The sequence below is a fragment of the Euphorbia lathyris genome, chromosome 1, assembly GCF_963576675.1.
Source record: "Euphorbia lathyris chromosome 1, ddEupLath1.1, whole genome shotgun sequence".
NCBI lineage: Eukaryota > Viridiplantae > Streptophyta > Magnoliopsida > Malpighiales > Euphorbiaceae > Euphorbia > Euphorbia lathyris.
In genome coordinates, this window is record NC_088910.1 from 30,449,880 (window position 1) to 30,474,057 (window position 24,178).

The 24,178-nt window shown below is 36.0% G+C and overlaps 3 protein-coding genes across 5 annotated transcripts; 1 reads left to right on the forward strand and 2 right to left on the reverse strand.

Annotated features, from left to right (window-relative positions):
• Window positions 1–317: 317 nt before the first annotated feature.
• LOC136226617 (uncharacterized) lies at window positions 318–1,280 on the forward strand. Of its 2 annotated transcripts, none has more exons than XM_066015241.1 (2): window positions 318–720; window positions 932–1,280. In XM_066015241.1, exon 1 carries the CDS (start codon window positions 529–531, stop codon window positions 700–702), a length of 174 nt encoding a protein of 57 aa, XP_065871313.1. In that variant the 5' UTR covers window positions 318–528; the 3' UTR covers window positions 703–720; window positions 932–1,280. The 2 variants fall into 2 exon arrangements, with proteins under 2 accessions (XP_065871313.1, XP_065871373.1); XM_066015301.1 differs by having other exon boundaries at window positions 939–1,280.
• An 8,997-nt stretch (window positions 1,281–10,277) lies between these two features.
• Window positions 10,278–13,753, reverse strand: LOC136226666 (putative glycerol-3-phosphate transporter 1). 2 transcript variants are annotated; one of them, XM_066015285.1, is made up of 4 exons: window positions 13,555–13,753; window positions 11,540–12,246; window positions 11,231–11,455; window positions 10,278–11,122 (listed from the first exon to the last, which is right to left on the reverse strand). In XM_066015285.1, the coding sequence occupies exons 2-4, from the start codon at window positions 12,228–12,230 to the stop codon at window positions 10,569–10,571; spliced, it is 1,470 nt and encodes a 489-aa protein (XP_065871357.1). In that variant the 5' UTR covers window positions 12,231–12,246; window positions 13,555–13,753; the 3' UTR covers window positions 10,278–10,568. The 2 variants fall into 2 exon arrangements, with proteins under 2 accessions (XP_065871357.1, XP_065871356.1); XM_066015284.1 differs by having other exon boundaries at window positions 10,279–11,122; window positions 11,231–12,246.
• Window positions 13,754–19,399: 5,646 nt separating this feature from the next.
• On the reverse strand, window positions 19,400–22,490 carry LOC136226671 (putative glycerol-3-phosphate transporter 1). The gene is made up of 3 exons (XM_066015293.1): window positions 22,241–22,490; window positions 20,337–21,352; window positions 19,400–20,228 (listed from the first exon to the last, which is right to left on the reverse strand). The coding sequence occupies exons 2-3, from the start codon at window positions 21,334–21,336 to the stop codon at window positions 19,663–19,665; spliced, it is 1,566 nt and encodes a 521-aa protein (XP_065871365.1). The 5' UTR covers window positions 21,337–21,352; window positions 22,241–22,490; the 3' UTR covers window positions 19,400–19,662.
• Between the last annotated feature and the right edge of the window lie 1,688 nt (window positions 22,491–24,178).

A 24,178-nucleotide genomic window follows, 5' to 3' on the forward strand; every position in this document is an offset into this window, starting at 1 on the left:
TAATTCATCGAGTTAAAAATCGGAAGCGTATCTAAACCGATAGCGCAACAAATTGAATAAAAACGATAGTGGCTAGTGGCGTCTACGATTGATGGGAGGCGTGCTCAGACGGCTAGGGTTTCGTGCTGATAACATGTTGTAAATGTGTGTATCTCATTACTTATGGATGTAACATATATATAGATATAACAGAGGTATAATGGTCATCCATTACATTATTTATAACGTGTTATTTTTGGTATTTTTCATATAAAAATAAAAATAAAAAATTTATAAGTTGTACAATAGTGTTTTTTATTTTAAAGAAAAAGAAAAAGAGACATACGAGAGTGTGATGATGTATCGGACTACTAAGAAGTTAGATCATCCAAAAGAAGCAGGGGAAATACGTTGAGACTAATTAGCACAAATTACCGCCGTCCGAGCCCGTGCCGATTAAATTGCTGCGCCTCTCCGGCGCCAATTAACTCAATTTTCGGCTGCGGGAATTCATAGTGCCGGACCTATTAGTCTAGCGGTTTACTGGCGATGGGGATAATTCGGAGCTGTTTTTCGTTCATACTGGGCACGGTTTCCGGGGTTTACATTGCTCAAAACTACGACGTTCCTAATATTAAGAAGCTAGCCAGCACCGGTCTCTTCATGGCCAAGCTAATGGAAGAGAAGTATCGAAAGCCCAAGAGCAAGAAAGATGAGGATTAGCATCTCAGCCGTTATCAGGTTATCCTCTCTTCTTGTTTAACGAAAGGACTGATTAGGTCATACAAAGTCATTGAGAAAAATTAGATATACGTTTGAAGATTTGATTGTTACTGTTATTAAATAAAATTATTATACTTTGGATCTCTACTTGTTCCATATATTGAATTTTGCCCTAATTTTTATTTGGAAAAACTTGAATTTCGCATGCGGGTTCTGATTTTTAATTTAGGGCTCAGTTAGTTCTTTTGCTGATTTCCTGCCGGTGGACTAACCCGGAATTATCTGGAGAGGAGACACGATCGGAGGTTTAGGTTTGAAAAATGAAGGTTACTTTTAATAGGCACTTGTTGTGAAGATCTGCTTGTAATATCACTCGTTAGGTATGCAAAACCATTGTGATAATCAGTCGGATGAGATAAAAGTTAAATTAATTTGGAAAACGTGAACTGTTGGTTTTTTCGAGTTAATTGGTACATGAACTGAAAGAAAAATGTAGACATCCTCCTTTGCCCAGCTAGATATTTATGTATAGTTTGAACAAATTGGGACTGATATATAGTTAACATCTATTACTGTGATGTGAACTCTGATTTCTAATGTTAGAAATAGTTGATATTGAAATGCTATTTTCCACTTTAAAGTTTTGAATTTGATACTATTTGGGCGAATTTGTGAGAGAGCATCATCAGTTTATAGTTTATTGGAGGATATTACTGGTCATGGTTTGTATTGTACAAGAGGATGAGGTGGACAGCGTAGCAGTCTTGAATAGCTGTGACCATACTATACTAGCACCTATTACAATGGCCTAACTCTCCCTCATCTGTTCCCATGGATACTTAGTTAGTAAGTGTTGAATTGAACTGATCTGAATCTTTTGAGGCAGGGATTCGAAGGTTGCAAATGGTAATTGCCATTTAAGATGATGCTATGTTTTTGGATATTCCAAATAAAGTTAACATGTTGAGGCAGGTGGGCTGCAAACATTCACCTCGCATAACAGCTAATAGCTAGTGTTTTAGCATTAAAACGAGGCAGGTGGGCACAGAATTAGCCTAGCGCACAGCTAGTAGGCCATGTTTAAGCATGGAAATGGTGGACTAGTATGAGGTTTTTCGACTATGAAGTTATGGTTTTCTTTTAGTTGTCCAAAGCTTGTAGAGGTAGGCAAGTATTGACTAATTGTTAAGTTATGTCATACTAGGCTGAACTTCAAATAGGGTAAAGCATTTTGACACACTCAACTCTGCCTCAAGTATTTGCTTAAGGAACTGGAAATGTGGGATAGAAACAGGGTAATTAAGAATAGCTGTTTACAATTTTTTCAATTTTTATTTCCCATTCTTAATCTTTTTAAGTAGTTTCCCACTTCTATTTTATTTTGTTATTGGACTTTTTCGTCCTTAGAAAGCTGTAATGCAAGCTTTTACTGATCCTGTATATAAACAAGGTTCTCTTGGTTCCTGCTATGGTCATAAGAGGAGGTAGATGCTATTTTCAATTGTCAGTTCGATTAGAATGTTTACTAATACTGGGGATGTGATGGAGCATCTTCACAATTGATAGAGTGGGGGAAAAGGGTTCTTTACTAGAAAAGTTAGGTCATTGCATCTTACACTCTTTGCTTAAATACATGATCTCAAATGATTTGGGGATTGAAGAGGCAAGACGAAATGCAAATGGTTGAGTTAGTTTTACATCACAATGTTAAAATTCTAGAACTAGAAGAAACACCAACTGCTGGTGGTTTGATTTCAGGGGGTATAGCATAATAAGGCTGCCTGCCTATACATCTTTTTGTTACTGTTTCAGCTTCTCTAAACAGAGTTGACTCATGTCGAAGTCGAAATCGAAATCTTGTGCTAAATGTGAAAAATAACACAGCAATTTCCCCCTAGTTTTAAGGAGACTACAGAACTTGACCCATAGGAGGTAGGGGTGTCAAAACAGTTGTCTTGTTACGTGATTTGTAATATATTTTACGTGATTATATATCATGTAAATACAACAAAAATGATAGTAATGTCAAATGGATCGTGTGAGGTGGGGTTTCTCTACAAATTGTGTCGTTGTGTTAGAAATTTTCAGGAATATAACTGAATACCAAGAATCTAAGACATTTTCTTCAAACAAGTAAATTGAATTAACTATTATGGATATGTTGTAGATCCGAACCAAATTGATTTTCTTAAAATAAAAAATCATCTTATTTATTAGTATAATTTTGATAGTTGGCTAGCTGGTAAGTGAAACAAAAATCAGTTACTGAATATAATAGGTTTTTGGATTTCTCAATTGTAATTTTTTCAATTATATAGATTATGTTGTGACAACCACCTAATAGTTATACTTAAAATAAATAATTAAACAAATAAAGTTCCCTCTCCCTTAAGAAGAATTTAATTTTTTTTTCCAAAATTCAAAAAGTGACATCTCAATTACATAAATAAAATTAAGGGGAAATTTCTTTTATGATGTGTTTTACAAATTTTATTTCACTCCATATCATCAAATATGATGATATATTTTTATAGTACTGTGTGCTTAAACCACTATTCTATATTTTTATAATACCGTGTGCTTAAACCACTATTCCTTTTTTTTTTTTATATATATATAGGGCTTAAGCGACTATTCCTAAAACATCAATCTTTTTTTTTTTTTTTTTTTGGGAAAAAATCAAACTTTTTTATCAAGTTTCCCTTGAGTTCAATAAATTTCAATTGAGTTTTTATGAGTTTCAATCAGTTTCATTTTTATGGCACTCCCATAAAACTAGTTGAAAGTATTTTGAACTATTTTGTACATTGACAGAAAGATCTTACTTCAGTTTCAATTGAGTTTAATATAAGTTTCAACTAGTTTTACCTTTTGTGAAGCCAAATGAAACTCATATGAAATTAATTGAAAATGTACATATATAAGATGTGACACACTAAATCCTTTCTAATTAAAGGAGAGTTGAACCATTACTCAACATCTAATATATATATATATACTAATTGATAATAAAGTAGCTTAAAAGGTAAGAAGAAAGAGGTAAAATTAAATTATTAAAAATATTTTATTTATTAGTATACGTCTTTTTTTTGGTAAACAAGGAACATTTTTTAAAAAAAATTTGTGCAATGCGCTTACATTAAAGAAGAAAGAAAAATCTCCACCAGATCCGAATGTGATTCGAACTCATGACCTCCCTAGTCATAGGTAAGCTCTCAACCACTAGGCTAAGAGCTTCACCACTGGTAAACAAGAAACATAAAATGCAGAAATAATAATAAAATCATTCATTCACACAATTTTACATCAAAGTTTAAAAAGAAAACTCTCATCCTTATGTGGTTTGAATCCATAATTTCTCCAATCATAAGTAGACATTCAATCACCAAACTAAAATCTTCACCACCATAATAAAATCATTCATATGAATAATGGAACAAAGGAAGGATAATCACAATTATAATAACAATGACAAGAATATGTTTCGGTTATTTCGTTCCATTTACAGAAAGCACTTTCACCTTCTCCTGTATGTTTATAGTAACATACTTCTCGACAATTCGAAAGGTTGCACTTTTTTTCATCCAATACGTCATCGCACCTGTAAGCTTCCATCTTTCTCACTGTTGTTCCTGCAACAATAACATATATTCATCCAAAATCACTAATTAATTGTCTTACAATTCAATCTGTAATTTAAATATACATAACATGATTAATCATAATCATAATTATGTTTGTAAGATAGTAATCATAGAGATTCATTCAAATAAATATATAATAAAACAAACCTGAAATGATTAGGATAATGATTAAGAAATTAGCAAAGGAAGCCATCTGTATATACAGAAGAAATTATATGGTTTGTATGATGTGGAATTGGAGAGCTATTATATATATAGGGCACAAATATTTGTAATTGTTTATTACAGTTCAAAATAAAAAGTAACTAATAAATGTGGGCTTTTTGTAATTATCCTTTCATATGAAAAAAATAGAGAAAAATTTAACTGACATTCGTATTTTGGATATACCAAGGTGTATTTATGTGAGAATTTAAAGCGTTTAGATAATGTATTTTCTATGTATATACAATGATTTTTAGCGTATGAATCTCAATAAGCATTTTCCATTATTTGTAATAATGAAGTTGTTACAAATAATTATTGATTTGTAATCAATAATTTGTAAAGTTAGCTGGGATTGGTTAATTTTTTTTTTAATATTAAATAAAAAATAAAGTTAGTTGGACTTTCATTAATTTATAATAGAAAAGTATATAATTATCACATTTTATCAGATTATACATATTAAAAACATGATTGATTTGTATTAAATTTATGAATTATAAGGAAATTTATTATGGAGTCCTGGTCTTCCAACAAATACAAAGGACCTGCCATACAAAATGCGACATGTGTCAATAAATTTACCAAATCAGCAATTAAAAAAAAACCTTTTAATCATTTTTCAATCTAACTTTCCTACTCCTTCACTATTCTCTTCTCCAATATCATAGTTTCTTATTCTTCATCTGCCAATCAGTTCTAAGACTCTGTTTCTATCAACTCAGCAATTTAAAAAACCCTTTTAATCATACGGACATAAAACATAATTTCACCCTAAGATTTTCAAAGATGTTGAAGCTTCTTTCTCTCTCGTTTTCCATAAATGCTTCAAGATTCTTTTCACCTTTTGTGTTTTTAGTTGATGTGGTTCAAATTTAGGAATCATTTTTCAAAATATCAGAGTATTGATCAGTGATTCCGGCGACCAATTGCATTTTAGGGTTGTTTATTTATAAATTTTATTTTAAAGTTCTGCAGACTTGTAATTGGATTGAGTGCTTCTCATTTTTAAGATTTTGATATGGTGAATAGCTAGTCTGATCTATAAGGTTAACAACAGAACCAATTGTAGCCTTCGTTCTATCAAGTCGTCGCCGTTCTCCACCAAATAGAGAGAGAAAATACACCTGAACTACAATCGGCCATCGACGGTGTTGCTGGTGGAGATCGGTAGACTGCCGATCGACGGACCTAGATGTTGCTGGCGGACAATGAAGATGAGTTGATGGAAAAAGAGTCACTCAACTGATTTGGAGAGAATGAAGTATATGAATCAGAAACTATGAGATTGGATTGGAAGAGAATAGTGAAGAAGATGGAGAAGAAGATAGAGAATAGGAAAGATTGAAAAACGATATGATTAAAAGGTTTTTTTAATTGCTGAGTTGGCAAATTTATTGACACATGTCGCATTTTGTATTGCAGGTTCTTTGTATTTGTTGGAAGATCCGGACTCTGCAATAAATTCCTGAAATATAGACCAAAATATTATTTATCTCTTTTTATTAATTATTTTCATTTTTATGTCACTCATTAAATCCACTCTTTATGCATTGAAAACTTGAAATGAAAAAAATACAATTAATATTAAACTCATTAATTTCCTTAAAAAAAATTAAACTCAAGGGTAAAATAAGAAAAAATTGCCTTAAAAACCAAATCTGATAAATAATACGAAATAAGAAAATTTGATGAAATCTGATAATTATTTTGAAATGAAACGAATATTTAGTTTTATTTCTAGTACAATTTAGAAGGTTTTTTTTTTAAAGATAACAACAATAATAATAGGATTTATTATTGCAATTGATCTAATTAATTGTGTTAGAATTATTCGGTAATGAGTTGAATAATTAATTTATCCAAAATGATATTGAGCCAATCATTTCTAAAAGACGGAGTTTATAGATGACAAATAGGAATGAACTTTGAAGAAAGCAAAAATGAAAGAGATAAACTAAGATTTGTATATGAAATATATTTTTGGTACTATAAAAGAAAGACCTTAGATTCATGATCAGAGGAAATAGCAAAATTAGTTTACAAGATACTTGTAAAGCTTTATATATAACTTTACTGTATATTATAGTATTAAATCATTTGGGTTTATGATAATTGGGCTCACTATGATTTAAGGACTTCAGATGGATTCTGTCCAACGCAAAGAGAAATGGAGGGTTATAGTATGGCTTAAGTATGGACCGAAGGCAATCATTCGGCGGTCTTTGTGTTGCCGAATGCAACTTCTTAAAAAGGTATCTTGGAAAACACGTGGACCAATCAAATCGCTGGATTCCAAATAAACGCTCATCATTCTCATAAATATAATGACACGCAAAGATAGGGTCCACCGACCTATCATAAGCTGCTACATGTCCGAGATATCACTTTAGTTATCTATAAATAGTAGAGGTGCCCCCAGAATCGAGATAACTTATTTCTAATCATTGAAATATATTTCTTTAGTCTTTGACATTCTCTGAATTATCAATTGACTTTATCATCGAAGAGGGTTCGCCGGTCTCCAGCCCTTTTTTTAATGGTTATTGTATTTTCAGGTGATTAAGACTCTGTTCAAAGTCTTTACATACAAAATATGATAACACTGTATAATGGTAACTAAGGGATATGTACCTCTAGTAACGGAAACATAAATTCTAACTAATTACAACAATGAAACTACTTAGTAGATAACTTAATAAACAGTAGTAAGGCACTTATATATCTTGTACCTCCACTTTTAAAGTGTTTTTTCTTTGTTTATTAATCATATTTTAGTTGGAGTTAATATATTCTACTAAATCTTTTTATCCATTTGAACTGTTTTTGATCTCTATAATCATTTTATTTATACATTTTTCGAATTTAGCAAGAGCGGAAACAATTGATCTTGTCTTTAGATCACTACATCTACGTTGTTGCAAAAGAAATTACTCATATCCAAATGTTCGGAATGGCCTAAAAGATGGAGATTGGATTGCAGCTGCTTTTCTACGGATTTGGATTTATGAGAAACATATGGTTTGTTGTTCGTTTGTGCTATTATTACATTTTATGACATTTTTTACTCTTTGTAGACTTTTTATTCCGTTTGTGGATCTTGTATTGACTTGAAGTTTTATTCCTTACTATTTTTTTTTTATTGTACTTCTACATTTTTTTCATCTAATGGAATTACCTCTTTATTATCGGAAAAAAGTCTTCTTCTTGTTGGATTTTTTTTGTTTTTCTCACTGATCATCTTAGTAGTTTTGTTTTTCGGTCCAGCTCGTGGGGCTGCAGGTACTATGGATCCTCTGACTGCCAATCGGGTTGCCCTCCCCCTGCCTTCCAAAGGTGCCTAGAGGACGGGCCAGACGCAGTAGAGTGACAACCCGGGAGCGGATTCCCTCTTTTTCTCAGCTAACAAAACACTCTATCCAATCCGACGCACCCTTCTCTTCGTAATCTTTAACGGCTTTGTGTCCTAGCAGCCGTCCCTAGGGCTACTCATATTTATAGGGAAAGCAATCGAGTGGTTGATAGTTTGACTCGTCATGGTTTAACTACCGCTGACTTTACTTGGTGAAACCTGCATCCTAGTTTTGTGATGCTCTCATTTGTGATGATTTTTCTTTGGTCTCACAACTTAGAGCTTGATAGTTTTTCTTGGTTTCTCTTTATTTGTACCATTTTCTTCTTCTTCTTTTTCAATAATATATTCAGGCCCTTGGGATGTCTAAGTTTTTTTTTTCTAAGTCTCCATGTTTGATTCAAAGTTATCTATTTTAAAGATTTTAGGTAAATTTATATCTGATAACTTGCTGGATCCGCTTTGATGTTCTTTGCCGGAGTTACCTGCAAAACAAAACCGGAGACAGGATCTCCGGGAAAACTCTCCGACGATCAAGTCAGTTTTTGTAAGAATGAGTCTATAATTTAGCAATAGCTCTGTGGGAAAAAAATGTGAACGTACCTCTTCCCCTATTCTTAAGGCCTTTTATAGGTATTTTTGGGTAACCGCCGAGGGCGGTTACTCCTTAGTGGGCCACGTTCTGAGGGCGGTTCCCCCTTTTTAGGCCATGTCCCTTTCGTGGTTTTCATGGCAACGAACGTGGTTCTGAGTGGGAGTCTTGTCGCTCCGTTTAGGAATTAGGGGCGGTTTACTCGCTGCGCCCGCTTCCTTTATTCGGGTCCCGTCCAATCTTAGCCCATGGGGCTTTAATATGGGCTGGGCTTGCGAAATGAGTATAACCCGTTTTGGGCTTCGCGGGTTATCAATATCCGACATACATATTTTGACAGATTATTTATACTTATGTTAGTAACAGAATAAATATTAAAATCTAATAATTTATCAAATAAAATACTCGTTTTCCATGAATAGAATTATGTACAAATTTTGGATGTACCTAAATAATTAGAAACCATTCCTTTTAAGCCAACGTTAAAAGACTTAATTTCAGCCACTGAAAAAATATAGTTTAATAGCAAAGTTTAAATTCCCACTTTAGAAGAAATGCTATAATACGTGGAATGCTCCTTGACTACTTTTCTATTAATTCTTTATAAGTGTTACAGACCAACTTGACCTCTAACAATTCAACAAAATATTTTATATATCTGATTGCCAATGCCATACTAGTTTCTGGACCTAATTTCTCTATCTTCTCTCCTAATACTACAATATAATAATATTCAGATGTAGGCATGACTAATATTCACTGATAATTTATCAACGTCTGATTGATATTTTTTAACTGCTTTATAGAAAAATTATAATTTCATACAATTTTTTCTTCCCGCGAATAATGGGGTGATCAAATTCTTCTAACCCCTTAATCCGTTAGTGGGGCCACAATTAATCCAAGTAGTATATAATTTGTGGATGTAATGCATAAGCCTATCATTTTCAGCTTTCATAAGATAAATTAAAAAAAAAAGAAATTGAAAAGATTGAGAAGCAGCTGCCTGTTTCATGCTTTTTCTACTATCCGCATATGGTCATCATTAATTAATAATTAATTATGTCTTTGGACGTAACACACAAGTTAAAGAGTTGCCTAAATATTCCCATTTTTTTATTTGCAAAAACTTCAAGCAAAATTTGTCTTTGGTGCACCATTTCCAACAGATGAACACATTCCCAAGTAGACCTGCTTATGGTTAAGCTGGTCCTATCTAGCAAGTAAAATAAAATATATTCTTTAATAATAAAATTTAAATTTTACATTCAAAATAAATTTTTATAAATTCCAAATCTACCGTTTTGATAGTTACGTATCAAATCAAACTTAATTTGTCCAAATTTCATCCATTTGGATATGGATGTGGACAGACCAGATGAATACTGAACCGTATTTCCAAGTGAACAATACTTTTACATTTGGTAGTGTTGTTGATCAAGAAATTGGTAATTGCTTATTGCAGAATTAATCAATCTTGAAAGGGAAATGATTCCATTTTTGGTGGGAAAAGAATTAAATTCAAAAGCTGTTAGCATCAAATGCCTAGTTGCTTTTTTTGGATGTTTACCAATTTCAACTTTAGCCTTTATTTTCCACTTTCAGATGCAAGCTGTGTCTGTCCCCATTTCCCACTCATTTCAACTCATCAGATTTCAAACTCCGGAATATGTCAACTTGTAGGATTTTTCTTTTTCCTATGATGGAAACACATTGGATCCCTTTTCCCAAATAAACATCTTAATTCAGCTCATTTAATAGGATTAACTTTAGCAGCTCAAATCTTAATTGAAAAGAGGTCGGTAAGCATCCTTTTTTGATGCTGTAATGGTAAATTCATATATATAACATACAAAAAATGCTTACATACATAAATAAATACATCAACAGGCTCTACCCTGCTGCAACTTCCTATGCTTTTGGTTCCCCTTTACGTATCATAATTAACGAATGGAGATGGTTCGGAAAAGCATTCTCTTCCATTGCCTCAGCATTTCATCAGATCAGCATTTCAACAAGTACAACTAACTACTAAATGCTCTGAGAATTACACCAAAGAAAATCAAACATCAAGTTAAGCTGTTGGACGCCTTGATGTTGCAGAACCTTGAGACCTCGATTCCGAAATCTTTGCAGTTACTTCAGCAACAACAAGTTTAGTTAGAAGCAAGCCAGCAATAAGAGCTGCTCCCATTAACATTGTGAAAACTGCAGTCCAGCTCTTTGCAGAAATATAACCGGTAAGCAAAGGTCCAATGGCAGCCCCAACGGAGCCTGTTCCGTCTATGATTGCTGCAACTGTTGCCAATGCCCTTGAGTTCCCTTTCAGAGAACTGTGGGTTCCAAGGTCAGCTGAGACAGCTGTTGTTATAAGAGCATAAGGCCCGTTCACGAACATGCCCGTGATCAACATAAGAGCGATGTTTGCAGTCAAGGAAACTTGTCCGTAGCTTCGGTAAAAATAGAGTGCAGGAATTGCACAGTACATGAAGCTTGCTGCTGTAATGGCTCTGGCACCTAAACGATCAGAAATATGCCCAGCTAAAATTCCCCCAACAACTCCTCCGACATCAAACAATGTTGACAAGTTTCCAGCTGCACTGCTGGATAAGTACTTCCCATCAATTGCTGTTGGATTGACAGAGAGAAATGTTGGTTAGCTATGTATATAGTGGAAGCAAAATGATGCATTTGGTAACCATAAGTTCATTAAAACACAATAGAGAAATGTAGTACCTGTGTGGCTAATGTAGAAAGGAAGCCAATAGAGAAATGTGTAAGCCACCAATTTGGAAAAGAAAAGGCAAAGAGCAAATATAGCAACGCCAGGAATTTTCCATGCTTGGATGAACCCAACAGCTGATGGTTTAAGCTCAGAGTCTGATCCCAATAGAGGCTCTGTAACTCCCTCTCCTGTTTTCCTTGGAGAATGCAATTCGTCTTCATCTCTCTCCGCTCCGACTGAATCGGGATGAACAGGCAAAATTAGAAACACCACCAACCCAATAAAAGCTATCAGGAGACCAGGCAAAACAAAAGACCAACCCCATCCATAGTTCAACATTGCAGCAGCAATCAATGACCCGGTAATATTCCCAATAGATGTGTGAGCATTCCATATACCCATAATTAGCCCTCTCTTCCTCTTACCGAACCAGTTTCCGACCACCGCAACCACCGAAGGCCATCCGGTTGATTGGAACAATCCAGCAACCATTTGCATTATCAAAAAGTAGTAAAAGTTATGTACATTTGCCCAATATCCAACACCAAAGAGACAAGTAAATATACCAGTTCCAACCATTCCCATAGTCAAAAAAATCCTCAAATCCATTCTATCTCCTATATGTCCAGAGCAGTACATCCCCATGGCATAAACAGAAAGAAATGCCAGGTCAAGTTCACCCAACAGAGCTGTGCCATCTGATGCATCAAATGGAGCCCAACCACCTCCGAGTTTCAATGAAGGTTTGCTTCTTTCTACTGGTTCATTTGTGTAATTCCATGTAAAGAGGCTTAAACCTAGCTCAGATGATTGGGGATCAAGGGTACTCTTGACAATGCTAGTCGTTTTCCTAGCGGCATGGTAGCTTGTGTATGCCAAAAATGTTACAATCAAGACAATGGCTTGATAGGTTTTGTATGAAAGTTTGCTTTTCTTTACATATTCCAGGAATTGAATTCCATAGGGCTTATTTTGAGTTCCATCAGGGGCTTCTTCTGACAGTGAACCCATGTATGAAATCTTAACCCTGCAAAGAAGAAAAAGAAAGTAAAGCTTTCCTTTCCACCATTTTAAAATTTAATCGGAGGATCCAATTCTTTCCTTCTTCATTTTGTGAGCATGAATTTCTAAGTTCTTGAATTTCTATGCAAATCAAGATCCCAAATCCAATAATACATCCAATCCAATAATAATAAATTATTTTATGTTCTCTTACCTGACTTTCATTTCATTAAGAGAAAGGCATGAGTCTGCAAATCTCAGATAAAAGAAGAAGAACAATGTTTATATCTTTTTCCAAATCTGAACCCACTTCATTTCATTTGGGTTTTTTTTTTTTTTTTTTTTTTGAAGTTTTGATCTGCTGAAACAAAGAATTTTCTTATGTCGTTGGATTCTTGGTATTCCGGCATATATGAATGGATGCCCTTTCATTTGCAGGGATGAAGAGAGAGAATGAGAGAAAAGATAGGGATAAAGAGAGAAAAAGAGGGATTAAGGGTAAAATAGAAAGAGAGGAGGAGAGAGAAAACCGGTCAAAATGGAGAGTATTTAATAGAATAAAAGCAGCAAAACAAATTGAAGAATAAAGACTGCTAGGAGGATTCTGTAGAAAATCAGAACAGATGAGCAAAAAAACAAACGAAGAAAAATCACTCTGCCGTTGAAAGCAAAATTCCGGCAAACATAAGTGCAATAGCCTTGGAACAACAAGTTTAAAACCCAAAGTATAGAATAATTTTTTTCCTATCTTCATAAGATAATTCGTAGCTCAATTTATAGATTGAAGAAAAAACTGATCGAGATTCAAACTTGTAGCAGACAAAAACGGGTAGATAACATTAATACAAAACAGATTCAACTGATTAAATTGAAACTTGCACACTTAAATCTGAAAAAAATTGAACGGGGTGCAACTTCACAATCAGCAGAAATTTCTCGACTCTCTCAATGAACATCAAGCAAGACTAAAATCGTTAATAGAAACTGAGGAAAGGAAACCTCAAACCTCTGCATATGAAGCAAAAGCTTTCAAAATTATAAAAAAATCATAAGAAAAAGATATCAAACAATCGTCCTCAAATTCAGGTAAACATCAAAGTATAAAAGAAGATATCAGAGAGGGACTAGGAAAGATGTATTGATGTTGAACACTTGCCCGAAATTGAATTCAGATAAGTTTGCAATCAATGACAAGTCAACCACACTTTATTAACATCGACCATCCGAAAATTCAATTCAAAAGTACCAAATTTCAAAAGCAAAATTCATGTAAATAGAAATTAAGAATATGCATAAACATAAATGAATTGAGACAGAGATAGCAAGCATTTACCTTGGTTTAGCAGAGCCGAATAAATACTATCTATCAGAAATAATCGCCTTCTTCCTCTTTAACTCCCTCAACAAACACTTTCCTTCCTGGAGATTTTTCTGTTGCTTAAAGAACAATAAAAGCAGTGCTCTCACAGATTCTAATGGTTGCGTTTTTACAGAATCTTCAAAAAGCTGAAGGAAACTGATGTGCTTTAGACGCCCGGAAATAGAGTTATTATATTAAGCACTCTGCGTTCCATCTACCCAATTCACATTTGTACATATGTATTGTGACTCATGTAATAATTAAAATAGTGACGCTTTTTATAATATACATGAGTCCATATTACACGTCTCAAAATATATATGAAAGGTCCTCTATTTAACATGTGGGATGAGCAAAAAAAAATTAGTCTGTTTTTCATCCCCAACCCGTAAATGCCAGTAAACACTACACAATTTTAATTAAAACTTGTAAATACCATACAATTTTAATTAAAACTTGTAACAATAATATAAGTTCATAAATAAATATTATCAATTAAAACATATAAATTCGTATACATCAATGTAATCTAGTCCAAACCGCTCTCATGTCAGCATAAATATTGTCCAGGTGATGAACACTCAGATCACGAAATCTATGCCATTGGCTGGCAATGGGAGGCACTGAAAATCCAAGTCTTAAATAAAGACGTATGTAGTGTTCATAACTCTCCAAATGACAAATGACAATCTCTCGCTCCGGTAGTCTTCCATCGTCTGAACGCATCGGCAGTATACTACAACATCCTAACTGTGGCGCAGTGAAAAGGAATATCACTGCATTCAACACAGATGCAGCAGCATATAAGTCATCCGGGCTCACCATCCAGTGGGATTGACCACACCCCGCTCCTGTCCATCTAATACGCGTGAGGGCATCATCTACTCGGTTCCAGAACACTGGCTTATACAGATCACGGTAGACCCGCACCTCATTTTCTATAAGCACTCTCAACAACTTCCACTCCTCTTGATTATTTGTGATGGCGCTGGCTAAAACACGAAATCCACAGTTACCATCTGATACAACATCTAGGTATCTGGTAATATATGGTACGATTAGTCCCTAAACTCTAAGTAAATGTTGGTATCCGTTGATATCCGCATCAAATCCGGGTGCAAATATGAACATATGAAGTTTGTCAGTGATAATATATTTACTTTAACATTAACTTATTTATTACGAAAATGAAATATACCCGACATCTCATTGTTATGTATAGAGGACGATGAGCTTCGGCCTCGACTACGACTACTCCTCGAAGTAGAAGACCGAGCACGACCATGTGCACCCTGACTGTACTCCCATGCACTCGGATTCCGCTTCGTAGATGAACTCCCCTTTGGTCTACCCCTAACTATGTCTTTGACCTCGGGTTCTTTGTAACTGCTTTGATCCGGGTTAATTTGATCATGGATGTAGACAGATGTGCTACACACCATTGCAGGATCTAATTTGTCAACCTTTTCCACAAGAGAGTGAAAAAACCGGTGATCCTCGGACCCATCACTATATACGGGAGCAGTAACTGGTATGTCACTCAAACCATCAAATGCAAGAGTTCTCTAAAAAGGATGGATGCGCTCCACACTAACCGACGTATTCGAATCAATATATTTTTTAATTTCACATGCACAAGGAATACCATGAGTCATGGGCAACACACATCTGCATTGATGAAACACATCCACACTCAATTCTCACATACACACCATCTCATCATACAGTACACACAAACAGTAATTTGAAACATGTAAGTTCAGGTAAGTGAAAGGAGCTACATAGTGAGACATCGCAGATCTTCATCTCGAGTCCTCAAGTGAGTATCTGGTTATATACAGTAAAACATTACAAACCTAATTTATTATAATTAAAAAGATTAAATTTAATAACAGAAAAAATGTCTTACTTGATCGCATCAATTTGAGCCTCAATGTCCTTGTGCACCTTCGCCCACACTGTATTGAGCGCACCAATAGATGAATTCAACCACTGCTTCAACTGTGCATGTGAACTCTCTACTCGACATGTTGTTGTGTTTCCTAAGTGCAACACATTGTTCGTCCACGCTCGACAGAACTTCTCCTTATGCACAAGCCATGTGGTCTCCACATACTGTATCACACGAGGCCATTTGACAGAAGTATTCTTCATGCTTATCACTGCCTCCTCATATTCGGCTACTGTCAGCGCTTGAATTATTTTTTTCCATTTGGTATTCTTAAAAATTTCTCCAAAATCCTTCATTCCAATCAACTTGTCTACTCTATCCTCCACATCTTTATTAATATGCCATGTACACAACAAATGATGAGTTTCAGGAAAAACCTCACTAACCGGTCTCATCAATTCTAACTCCCCGTCAGTAGCAATGACTGTCGGATGCATATCAGAACCAAGCAAAAGCCTTCATTTTCCTAAAACCCACATATAACTACCCTCAGTTTCATCCTTCATAATTGCATACGCAATCAAGTAGTTCTTGTTTGAAGGCATCATTCCAATGATCTCAAAAAATGGCATTTTATACTTATTTGTTTTATATGTTGAATCCATACCAACAAATAAGTAGTAGGATTGGAACAGGGTGATCGAAGTAGGATGTGCCATAAAGAGGTGAGTCACACTATTGCTGCCCGGCTCCGCTTGCATACAATGTAATCAATATCTATAGCAAGCCGATAAAACTGATTGATTACATCCCAACCCTCAAAACTCCCAGTCCTTATTTTTTCCATGTAATTATACACACGTCTTTGGGTCGGGCAATCCTCATGGTGTTTTTCTTTAATTGCTACAAAAATAGCACAAGGCTTTGCTTAAGCTGCACTCATTTGACGAACAATTTTTTTTGAAGCATGACTTAGTCCGCTCATCTGTCGATAGCCCTGACGATATACAACCAATCCATAATTGTGCTGTCCTCTCTCTCCAGCAACACCATTCACCATCCAACCCCCTAATTCAGCGATTTCTAGAACCTTCACCTGGAATTTGCAACCACAGTATTTTGTTTTCATATTCCTCCGTACTACTTCCTCCATATCCCTATCCCCAGTCCTTTGAGTATTCTTTATACCACGAGCACATTTAACCAATATCCATTTTAACTTACCCCCTGTCTTGTTAGAAGCTATAGTTAACTCGAAGCCAAGCCGAATCACCGTCTGTTTTGCCCAGTTAACAACTTCCTGGTATGTTTCAAACGTCTGTACAGGATAAAATTTCCCACTATAATCGACACCATTACTTCCGAAATCTTCTAACAGAACCTGCAAATATTAACTAACGAACATTAGACTCCATTACGATCAAATTCGGCAATATTTCGGGGCCTAAACCCATAAATTCACTTTTCTGACTACCGGGCGAATGAGCATCACGCCCCACCTTGATGTGGGGCATGATGTACGCACGCCCCACCACAAGGTGGGGCGTGATGTTCATGCGCCCGACAGTCCGAAAGTCTTAATTTTTGCAAAAATTAAACCAAAAACATAAATGCTCAAACGGAAAAATACCTCGACTTCAGCGGCTTGGTCGTTCTCGTCTCTTCCCGGGGATGACGGATTGCTCGCCATTATACGTGTAACTCTGATTTTGGAAAGAAATGAGTTGGGGAGAGTTTGAGAGAGTTTGGGGTTTTCAAATTTTTGCTAAGGGGCGGTATCGTCTTTTTCTGGGGCTGAGGGTGGGAAATTTGGGCTGGGTATAGTAATCCACAAAATAAACTGTAGCAAAAATACACTTGAGTGTAATATGGCGAAACACGGTATTTTTATAATACAAAATAATAATAAAAAAATCAACCTTTTTTTTATTAATTCTTTTACCATTTCTTACCAATTGGTAACATTTCCGTTTATTAAAATTAATATTCAATTAATTACTATCTCGCAACATTTTAGTTTTTTCAAATTAATGTCCAATTAGTTAGTCTTCCGCACGTTTCAGTTTCTTCAAATTAATTTCTAATCAATTACTCATTCTTAACGTTTTAGTTTTTTCAAATTAACATCCAACTAATTACTCGTTTGTTGTAATTGTGAGTCAAAAGTTACTGATGAGAAATCAAGATCAGTCAATGTATTGACCCTGCGCTAAGAGCGGTCCCTGTGGTACACTCCAACGATCAAATTAGTAAACAATAGGGGTAAATATAGAGAGAGAATTATAGAGAGGATGTTGAGAGAGAATGTTACCTCCCTCTACTATGGAGAGTTGTGGCTCTATTTATAGGTATTGGACCCTCGGAGGCATAACGTCGCTAATGCCCCTGAGGTCTTAATTTGGTTGTGGGGTGTTCCCATGACGCGTTGGGGTTTAGTGAATCCCAATGGATCTCCTTAGCTAGCTGGCGGTCGCCTTGTATGGTCACTACGCCTCGAGAGCTTGGGAATGTGAAGGTGAGTTCACGGATGCTGATGGAGGCATTAATGTTGGAGAGGAGGGGCCTACCTAGGATCGCATTCTACACCAGTGGGATGTCAACTACTATCCAGTCAACATGGACTTCGACCAGCTTGTCGTTCTCCCTGAAAATGACCTGGAGGGAGACAATGCCCAAAATGGGGACTTTAAAGGTGCCTTTCTCTAATGCCCAAAAGGTGCCCTTCGAAGGTGCCTTCCCTGAAACGCTTTTTGTGCAGCACTACCGCCTACAACGATCGCCAGGAAAGGAGGTTCACTGAGCTGCCTGTGTCGATCAGGATGCGATAGACCATAAAGTTGTTAATGGTTAACGAGACAATGAGAGTCTCACTATGATTCGTACGAAGGGGAGGGCAGACCGACAGGGGTTCCCCAGTTGGACCGTTGGATCTTTTTTGGGCCTATGATCCCTCGAGGTGTGTTGGAGCTCCTTTGCGGATGATATAGATTTCCCATTGGTATCACAAACATTTGGAGTCCTCCAAATACGGAGGTGCGTCTCGTAGTGGCGTTCTTCCTTAAGTTGCCTGCCCCGAGGAGTTTGACCTTGGAGTAGGAGTTTTTTTGCACTCATTGAAGTAATTTTTGTACTCTTCAGTGGTATAACCACTACGTTTGTGGAACTTGCAGTCCCTACCCTATGTGGATTTAGGCGAATCCACTTGGCTTTGAAAGCCTCTATAAAGCAGACGATGAACAAGTCTTTTAGCAAGTTGAAGGGGTCAGTGTACTCAGTCTCTAACTCTCTCTACCATTATTGAGCCATTCTAACCAAGGTGGTCGGGAAGACTTTACACATGACGTGGTCTTCATTGGAGTATAGGTTGATCATGCTCATGAAGGTAATGTAATGCTCGTTTGGGTCCTCAATGCGAGTGTAGGAAGGGAGGCAAGGGGTTTTCCAATTCTTAGGAAAGTTGGCCTCAATAATCTGCTAGACTAGAGGGGTCCTGTGGCTCCGTAAAAGGATTTCTTGTCAAGGAAGCGTTGGAATCGGGCCTCCTAATCCTCCCCCTATGCTGAGGGCGTCTTCTAGGCGGCAGTGTGATGTGCCTCGAGCTACTACTGAAAGACTCACCAACGGATAAGTGTACCATGTCATTATCAAGTAATAATCTATAGAAGTCCAGGCATCGAATCCATATGATTTATATGGCAAGTACGGGACTAATCAGTTTTTTTATCGTTATTTAAGCGATGATAAGTTGATTTGAGTTTGTTTTTATACTAATCTACTCCTAGCATAACACTTAGTACCGGAATATGTCAACTTGTAGGATTTTTCTTTTTCCTATGATGGAAAACACATTGGATCCCTTTTCCCAAATAAACATCTTAATTCATTTCATAGGATTAACTTTATGCAGCTCAAATCTTAATTGAAAAGTGGTCGGTAAACATCCTTTTTTGATGCTGTAATGGTAAATTCATATATATAACATACAAAAAATGCTTACATACATAAATACATACATCAGGATCTACCCTGCTGCAACTTCCTATGCTTTTGGTTCCCCTTTACGTATCATAATTAACGAATGGAGATGGTTCGGAAAAGCATTCTCTTCCATTGCCGCGGCATTTCATCAGATCAGCATTTCAACAAGCACAACTAACTACTAAATGCTCTGAGAATTACATCAAAGAAAATCAAACATCAAGTGAAGCTGTTGGAGGCCTTGATGTTGCAGAAGCTTGAGACCTTGATTCCGAAATCTTTGCAGTTACTTCAGCAACAACAAGTTTAGTTAGAAGCAAGCCAGCAATAAGAGCTGCTCCCATTAACATTGTGAAAACTGCACTCCAGCTCTTTGCAGAAATATAACCCGTCAGCAAAGGTCCAATGGCAGCCCCAACGGAGCCTGTTCCGTCTATGATTGCTGTAACTGTTGCCAATGCCCTTGAGTTCCCTTTCAGAGAAATGTGGGTTCCAAGGTCAGCTGAGACAGCTGTTGTTATAAGAGCATAAGGTCCGTTTACGAACATGCCCGTAATCAACATAAGAGCGATGTTTGCAGTCAAGGAAACGTGTCCATAGCTTCGGTAAAAGAAGAGTGCAGGAATTGCACAGTACATGAAGCTTGCTGCTGTAATGGCTCTGGCACCTAAACGATCAGAAATATGCCCAGCTAAAATCCCCCCAACAACTCCTCCAACATCAAACAATGTTGACAAGTTTCCAGCTGCACTGCTGGATAAGTACTTCCCATCAATTGCTGTTAGATTGACAGAGACAAATGTTGGTTAGCTATGTATATAGTGGAAGCAAAATGATGCATTTGCTAACCATAAGTTCATTAAAACACAATAGAGAAATGTAGTACCTGTGTGGCTAATGTAGAAAGGAAGCCAATAGAGAAATGTGTAAGCCACCAATTTGGAAAAGAAAAGGCAAAGAGCAAATATAGCAACGCCAGGAATTTTCCATGCTTGGATGAACCCAACAGCTGATGGTTTAAACTCAGAGTCTGATCCCAATAGAGGCTCTGTAACTCCCTCTCCTGTTTTCCTTGGAGAATGCAATTCGTCTTCATCTCTCTCTGCTCCGACCGAATCGGGATGAACAGGCAAAATTAGAAACACCACCAACCCAATAAAAGCAATGAGGAGACCAGGCAAAACAAAGGACCAGCCCCATCCGTAGTTCAACATTGCAGCAGCAATCAATGACCCGGTAATATTCCCAACAGATGTGTGAGCATTCCATATACCCATAATTAGCCCTCTCTTCTTCTTACCGAACCAGTTTCCGACCACCGCAACCACCGAAGGCCATCCGGTTGATTGGAACAATCCAGCAACCATTTGCATTATCAAAAAGTAGTAAAAGTTATGTACATTTGCCCAATATCCAACACCAAAGAGACAAGTAAATATACCAGTTCCAACCATTCCTATAGTTAAAAAAATCCTCAAATCCATTCTATCTCCTATATGTCCAGAGCAGTACATCCCCATGGCATAAACAGAAAGAAATGCCAGGTCAAGTTCACCCAACAGAGATGTTCCATCTGATGCATCAAATGGAGCCCAACCATCTCCGAGTTTCCATGAAAGTTTGCTTCTTTCTACTGGTTCAGTTGTGTAATTCCATGTAAAGAGCCTTAAACCTAGCTCAGATGATTGGGGATCAAGAGTACTCTTGACAATGCTAGTCGTTTTCCTAGCGGCATGGTAGCTTGTGTATGCCAAAAATGTTACAATCAAGACAATGGCTTGATAGGTTTTGTATGAAAGTTTGCTTTTCTTTACATATTCCAGGAATTGAATTCCATGGGGCTTATTTTGAGTTCCATCAGGGGCTTCTTCTGACAGTGAACCCATATATGAAATCTTAACCCTGCAAAGAAGAAAAAGAAAGAAAAAGGAAGATTAGTCTTTACTTTCATTTAATAGAATAAAAGCAGCAAAACAAATTGAAGAATAAAGGCTGCTAGGAGGATTCTGTAGGAATCAGAACAGATGAGCAGAAAAACAAACGAAGAACAATTACTCTGCCGTGGCAGGGCCACTGCCTTGAAAGCAAAATTCCGGCAAACAGAAGTGCAATAGCCTTGGAACAACAGTGTTTAAAACCCAGAGTATAGAATTGGAAAGCAAGACGTTTAACTTTCAGAATAATTTTTTTAGTATCTTCATAAGAGAATTCATTGCTCAATTTATAGATTGAAGAAAAAACTGATCGAGATTCAAACTTGTAGCAGACAAAAACGGGTAGATAACATTAATACAAAACAGATTCAACTGATTAAATTGAAACTTGCACACTTAAATCTGAAAAAAATTGAATGAGGTGCAACTTCACAATCAGCAGAAATTTCTCGACTCTCTCAATGAACATCTAGCAAGACTAAAATCGTTAATAGAAACTGAGGAAAGGAAACCTCAAACCTCTGCATATGAAGCAAAAGCTTTCAAAATTACCAAAAATCATACGAAAGAGATATCAAACAATCGTCTTCAAATTCAGGTAAACATCAAAGTATAAAAGAAGATATCAGAGAGGGACTAGGAAAGATGTATTGATGTTGAACACTTGCCCGAAATTGAATTCAGATAAGTTTGCAATCAATGACAAGTCAACCACACTTTATTAACATCGACCATCCGAAAATTCAATTCAAAAGTACCAAATTTCAAAAGCAAAATTCATGTGAAGGAAAACAAAGCACAATTTAAGAATATGCATAAACATAAATGAATTGAGACAGAGATAGCAAGCATTTACCTTGGTTTAGCAGAGCCGAATAAATACTATCTATCAGAAATAATCGCTTTCTTCCTCCTTGACTCCCTCAACAAACACTTCCCTTCCTGGAGATTTTTCTGTTGCTTAAAGAACAATAAAAGCAGTGCTCTCACAGATTCTAATGGTTGTGTTTTTACAGAATGTTCAAAAGATGATCAACCGGCTCCAGCAACTCCGAAAAGCTGAAGGAAACTGATGTGCTTTACACGCCAGGAAATAATCTCCCTTTGTTCCTTGTTTTTTCAGTGAGCTCCGATGTTCCTCTCCCTGTAAATATTCTCAATCTTGATTAGTCCGAAATTCCCATTCTGTCCAACTTAACATTGACATTAGCATAAAGGTAAATTTGCTTTCTCGGCTTTGATAAGACGAAATTGCCCTTGGTTTAAAACCCAAAGCGAAAATAAACTGTAGCAAAAATAAACTGGTATGATAGGACACGTATAGTTTTATATATTATAAAAAAAAATCACAATTTTTATCAATTCTTTTACCATTTGTCTCATTAGAATTTCGGGTTTTTTCAAATTAATATCCAATTAATTATTTTATCGTAATATTTCAAGTTCAATTTTTTCATATTAATGTCCAATTAGCTAATATTCTGTAACATTTTGGTTTCTTCAAATTATGTTCAATTAAATAGTCTTTAGTAACGTTTCAATTTATTCAAATTAATGTCCAATCACTTATTTATTCTTAACGTTTTAGTTTTTTTAAATTAATGTCCAGTTAATTTTTTTTTTTTTTTTGTAATTGTAAGCCAAAAGTTACTGATGAGAAATCGAGATCAGTCAATTGCTTGAGCTTGTGCCAGGAGTAGTCCCTGTGGTACACTCCAACGATCAAGTTGGTAGACAATAAGGGTAAATATAGAGAGAATGTTACCATCCTCTACTGTGGAGAGTTGTGGCTCTATTTATAGGTATTTGACTCTAGGAGGCGTAATGTCTTTAATGCCTCTAGGTGCCGTTTGGTAAGATGTAATGACCTTCATAATGGAATGGTCATTACATTGAAGGCTAATTACCATGTTTGGTTGCATATTACAATTTCATTGTAATGGAATGAGAAAACCTTGAGTTAAATTTTTATGAAGAAATCTTGTAATCCCCATTACATAGAAAAATACTTTGAATTCTCATTACATTGTCATCTAACCTCTCATTTCTCAAATCTCACCTCTCATTCTTGTAAAAAACGCAACAAGTAGAAAAATATGAAAATTGGAAACGAGAAAAATGAAAAAAATGAAAAACCGAAAAAATGCGAAAAATGAAAAACCGGAAAAATGAGAAAATAGAAAAACGGTGAAAAATGTTGAAAATGGAAATTAAAATAAACGAGAAAAATGTAAAAAAAATATGAAAAAATGAAAAACTATATACTAATTTATTGATTTCGGTTAATCTAATTTTGTATTTGATTTCGATTCGATTTTTCACATTTTTCGTTGATTTTAATTATGTAAATAAAATTTTATGATTGCATTTAATTAGAAGTATTGTAATGGTTATTACATTACATCATAATTATCAACCAAACATGGTAATAGAATCATTATTCCATTCCATTACATTACAACTTTGATTACATTACAACTTTGATTATATTACATTGCATTACATCATACCAAACGGACCCCTGGGGTCTTAATTTGGTTGTGGATGTTCCTCTGATGCTTTGGGGTTCAGTGGATGCCCAATGGATCTCCCTAGCTAGCTGGCGGTTGCCTTGCGCTCTGGGAGCTTGGGAGTGTGAAGGTGAGTTCGTAGATACTGGTAATATGTTGGAGAGGAGGGACCAGCCTAGGATCACGTTGTAGGCTAGTGGGATGTCAACTACTACCTAGTCAGTAAGGACTTCGACCAGCTTATTGTTCTCCCTGAAGATGACCTGGAGGGAGACAGTGCCTAA